The following is a 5252-nucleotide window of genomic DNA, read 5'->3' as shown; positions in this document are numbered from 1 at the left end:
GAAAGTGAGAGAACTGAACTAATTAAACAAACTGATAACCGACCTAGAAACACAGACATGAACAGACTCAAATAGTGACATTAGTGAGTTTATAAGTTAATAATTTTCTCATAATGTAAAAACTGTATTACATTATGAGTTTAAGATTTTATTACATTTTGAGAAAATTATTACATAAACATTTTATTACAATAATAATGTAATACTTATTACATTATGTGCAGCTATTACATTATTGCTACGTACAAAGGTTAGAGTTGTAACCAGGAATGTTTTTGGAGTCCAAAGTCTATTGGACAATTTAAACAATTACGCAAGTTGATTTTTAGACTATAAGAGAATGATAATTCAGTTGATTCAGTGCATCGCTAGAAACCAAGAGCACAATCATGTTGATTTGTGTAACAGTTTTAATTCTCAATGTGTGGGCTATATCAGCAGATGATGTACTTTCTGTAAACATAAACATCCTTGAAGAACTGGGGAAAATAAAGACCATGGAAACAAAAATGAAATCTATGGAGATTGAACTGGAGAAAATGAAGACTATGGAGATTGAACTGGAGAAAATGAAGACCATGGAAACAAAAATGAAATCTATGGAGATTGAACTAGAGAAAATGATGACCATGGAAACAAAAATGAAATCTATGGAGATTGAACTGGAGCGACTAAGAACAGAAAACAAAGGTAACATGATGGGACACTACATACATGACACGGTAGTCTCAGCGTAAAATTAAATGCAATAATTTGCATATTCATAACACCATATTGCTCATACTGTGATGCAATCTGTCTAAACTACTAGGTTGACAAAGGTTAAGAAGGTGATGACAAAACATTAAAAAAATGTTCAGTGAATACATACACAGAGACTGAGAGCTGTATGCACTGAACATTTTTTTAATGTTTTGTCATCAATGTAGCACTGACTACAAAGCTGAAAAAGTTGGAGGAAAAGACAAGTGTTTCGGCTAAATAATAAACGATTAAGTCCCTTTGCCTTTATTTTGACGTTTAAGGCCCTGAAACAAGTTCCAACAAGAAATAGCATTACATCAATGAAATTAAAAGACATCTGAAGGTTATGCCTGTTCATTTTCTTCTCCCCTCTTTTTTTTCAGCAAGGGTGAAAGTAGCATTTTCAGCCACACTGTCATCTTTAGGGAATGGCTACAAATTCAATGGTCCTTATGAAAATGCAGTCACTCTTGTGTATGAAAATGCATTAACTAACATTGGAAATGCTTACGACACAAACACAGGTAATCATGATATTGCTCAAAGAAATTCTAAACATGATGCTGTAAAATTTTATCAGGTCATTTATAAACTATTTTAAGAACCCACGTTTCTACCATTATCAACAGGAATCTTCACTGCACCAGTAAAAGGAGTGTATTACTTCAACTTTGTGCTCTTCAATCACAACACCATGTCGACCGGTTTGAGAATGCTAAAGAATGGCCATCATGTGGTCACAGCAACAGATAACCCTCCCGGGCAAGACACAGAGGACACTGCGTCCAACGCTGTCTGCCTTCTGCTGGAAGAAGGGGACCAGATAAATCTTCAGCTCGTTGAGAACCGTCGTGTCTACACAGATGGGAACAGACGGAACACCTTCAGTGGACACCTTCTTTTTACTATGTGAAGTTTCAGGGGTTGTATTTACTTTCACACTGTTGCAAAAATATGTTACTTTGCACACTCTTCATATCACAGTCCTACAAACATGAGAATTTACTCACATTTGCTGATCTGTGGCAAAACATGAACTGTTTTAGCGTTTTAGACCAAACATATTGTTGTAGCCTGGCCCTTTAAGTCCCTTAACTGCCTACTGTGTTCTTGTAGCTCATTGGATGTTCAGATACGCACTCCTAAGTATAGAGCATGAAGTTACGTTGGTAACGTTAGTTGTTGTTCTCGCTCGCATGCTCATCGCTAATCGGAAAAACTGCCGTCCAGTCCCGGCGCAAGAGCGCTTATCAACTGCAGCAACCTGATAAAAAGTCTGTGTTCATGAATGTAACACTGTTGGTGAGTGTGCTGTGAACTGTAACTTACATCTGTGTCCGAAGAACTTCAATAAAACTTGTGAAAAGACTCTCCTTGTCGTGGCTCATTCCACCCGCGTTTCCATGTGCATTAATACATATCAACGGCACGACAACTGGTGTCAGAAGTGGGACGTGTTTGAAACTCCGTGAATTAACCCAGAAGAATATCGGATATTGATTAAGAAAAAGAAAAAAGTGGATGCTGCAGTGGCATGCTAATTTGTTAGCGCTTCACTTGAGGCCAGAGTCGCGTTGGTTGACGTCATCGCGCCCGATGAGAACCGTGTTGACTCAACTACACTGAATTGCAGAGACATTAAGAAAATCAAATGCTACTGGAGGACGTCTGTAAGGATAATTGACTAAAATAAAAACTAAGACAAAACTATTTAGATTAAAAGTCCTTAACCATTCTTCAAGACCAGACGGTTCACTTGAGGCCAGAAGCGCGAGTTTGCTGACATCCTCGCACCCGATGAGAACTGTGTTGACTCAACTACACTGTGAACTGTCAGAGACATCAGGGAAATCAAACACTCCTGGAAGATTTCTGTGAGAATAATTGACTGTAGTAAAAAAAATAATAATAATAAAAAAAAAAAAATTAAAAAAGAAATAAACAAAAGACAAGAAAAAAAGATAAAAAAAGAAAGATAAAAAAAAGATATATAAAAAAGAAAGATAAAAAAAAAAAATACAAAAAAAACAGAGAATGAAACACGAGAGATAAGAAACACAGAAATAATAATACATGTCCCAGGAAGATTTATATCAAGGAGCAATGGCAGCAGCAGCCCCTGATCCCGACCAACCTCCAGACTGGTTGAAGGCAGTGCTCAAAAATCGGAGCAAGAATAATGAGCAACTGTGAACGATGATGGCTCCAATATTGCACCATATTGCAAGTAGTACCCAAGCCCCGCAAACATCCATGTCCACTGCACCTAGGTGGGACACCCATGAGAGTTTGCAGCCCACGGTCAGAGATAGACGGACGCCTTACTGTGATTCACAGTTTCCCTTAGAGAATCCAGAGAGGTCGCGTGACATTACAAGTGGACCGTTTGCTGCTGAGCTGGAAGTCATACAACAGAGAGCACGTACTTCGGGCCCCACCAGAGCTACCCCCTCCATAGAGACAGGTGTAAGGCAGCGAAATAGTGAGCGTGGCTCTCAGCTACTGCCACCTACCTACACTGCTGAACAAAGACACAGCATTCCTCTTCATCAAGGCCAACCCGTTTCTCAAGAGGGTCCCAGAGCAAAGCTCGCTATTTTTGATGGCAGTGGGGACTGGGAATCATTTCTAGTACCATTTGAACGGCAGGCCAGGACGTATAGATGGAGTGGAGCCCACAGGGTGGATTATTTACATGAATGCCTGAGGGGGGCAACAATTAACCCCCTGGGGTCGACGGTATCGCCGGCGATACCAACTTGCTTTTTTTTATCAGTGTAAAAGAGACTCAAAAATACTCTGTTGACTTTTATTTTCCATAGGAGTTTCATACATCAACTGATCCTGTTAAGTGTGTATTATTTTTGTGTATACTCACAATAAAAACAAAGTGTTGTGCTTTTTGCCAAATAAAGAAAAATAAACACGAAGCGAGTTCTGCCTTCTCTCTGTCAGTTAAGTCCATTCTGAAATGCGTCTGAAAATGAACCATAACTCAGCGAATACTCAGTCAAACAGTCACACAGGCATGAAGCTTAAATTCTCTTCTTTTAAATGAAAGAATCAGGTCATTTATAAACTATTTTAAGAACCCACGTTTCTACCATTATCAACAGGAATCTTCACTGCACCAGTAAAAGGAGTGTATTACTTCAACTTTGTGCTCTTCAATCACAACACCATGTCGACCGGTTTGAGAATGAAGAAGAAATGAAGAAGTTTAAGAAGAAATTTTTATAAAAAACAAATATCCTCAGTTTATGTAATATGAATGAAAAGAGAGAGATGTCAGTCGTTCTCATCTCAGCTCATTATGTTTTAATTTGACTCCGCCCACGGAGAGCGCGCGCTATTCAAACGCAAATGTGAGGCAATCCTGTGAAACACCCACATCAGCTGGATAACACACACTGCGAGTTCACTTTCAGACTCATGTACTTTACGACGCTGTGAGGAATAATACTATCTTGATAATAATCCTGGAAAATTTACCTCAGAAGTTCTGGAAGTTTCATTTCGAGGAGCAACGGATCCGGCTGAGGAATAGGTCAGTTCTATGGTTTGTTCTAATCGCAAGTGTCTGTACACGCAAAAAGACTGTTTAAATATGAATTGCGTTTCTGTGCTTGAATGAATGAATGCACAGATGCGCGCTGTTGTGTAGCTACAACAGCTGGCACAAATACTGTTTCAAAATGAATCGCGTTTCTGTGTGTGAATGAATGAACAGCTTTTAGCAAACTCCATTGCTATACTAAGATGAGTAAAAATCGACTGCAAAAATCGGATAGATTATAAAGTTTTTACTGTAAAATACTGCCACATCAAATGAGCTTATAATGTTGCCAATTTCTGCTCATGTGTTTTATATATATATATATATATGTGTGTGGCGATACGAGGGCATTGAATGGTTGAGGGGCACGCTCTCCCATACGGAGCTATAATGAAGTCACGACTACGCCACCCCAGCATTAACCCAGCTGGGGAAATACCCATAAAAAAGGGGCACACAAGTTCGTTTCTCCTTCCCACAATCACAAGACACTGAGACGTGAATATGTATATATGTAATTCTTTATTTAATGATCATAAATAATTTAAAAAGGGTACTAGAGTCAGTCAAACAATGGGGCTGGATGGCAAGGCCACTACTTTGTATATGAGCAACGAAGTTCAATCAATAAACAGACATGTAGATTCTCGTGACGGAGCTGGGGTGCACCATTAGCTGGGCAGGCTGAGCAGTAGGCCTCGAATCAGCCCGCAAGGAATACACCGTGCCCAAAACTTCCAAAGCACACACACACACAGGTGAAATCCACTACAAGAAAATCTCTACCGCACACTTAAGGAGAATTGCTGTACACCAGGCACAGAATGGCTAGCCTGCCTGCCTTTGGGTCACCCCTGCTCCTAGAAAATAAAAAAAGGAAAACCAATTACAAACAACCAGCATTAGTTGGTAACAGCATTAATTGTTAATGTGGCCAGCAATAGGCAGTTAA

At 39.4% G+C, this 5252-nt stretch overlaps 1 protein-coding gene across 1 annotated transcript; it reads left to right on the top strand.

Annotated features, from left to right (window-relative positions):
* Nucleotides 1-365: 365 nt before the first annotated feature.
* On the top strand, nucleotides 366-2106 carry LOC308695465 (cerebellin-2-like). The gene is made up of 3 exons (XM_081373615.1): nucleotides 366-690; nucleotides 1128-1268; nucleotides 1374-2106. Exons 1-3 carry the CDS (start codon nucleotides 390-392, stop codon nucleotides 1655-1657), a joined length of 726 nt encoding a protein of 241 aa, XP_081229741.1. The 5' UTR covers nucleotides 366-389; the 3' UTR covers nucleotides 1658-2106.
* Nucleotides 2107-5252: the final 3146 nt, after the last annotated feature.

The sequence above is a fragment of the Scardinius erythrophthalmus genome (genome assembly GCF_964197995.2).
Source record: "Scardinius erythrophthalmus genome assembly, chromosome: 9".
In the NCBI taxonomy this organism is placed as follows: domain Eukaryota; kingdom Metazoa; phylum Chordata; class Actinopteri; order Cypriniformes; family Leuciscidae; genus Scardinius; species Scardinius erythrophthalmus.
This window is presented reverse-complemented; position numbering and strand designations above follow the sequence as displayed.

Bases quoted from the DNA above. Each gene is read 5' to 3' on its own strand.
- LOC308695465 (XM_081373615.1), top strand. From the start codon at position 390: ATGTTGATTTGTGTAACAGTTTTAATTCTCAATGTGTGGGCTATATCA. The intron at 691-1,127 runs GTAACATGATGG...CTTTTTTTTCAG, and splicing joins ACTAAGAACAGAAAACAAAG to CAAGGGTGAAAGTAGCATTT. The intron at 1,269-1,373 runs GTAATCATGATA...CATTATCAACAG, and splicing joins TGCTTACGACACAAACACAG to GAATCTTCACTGCACCAGTA.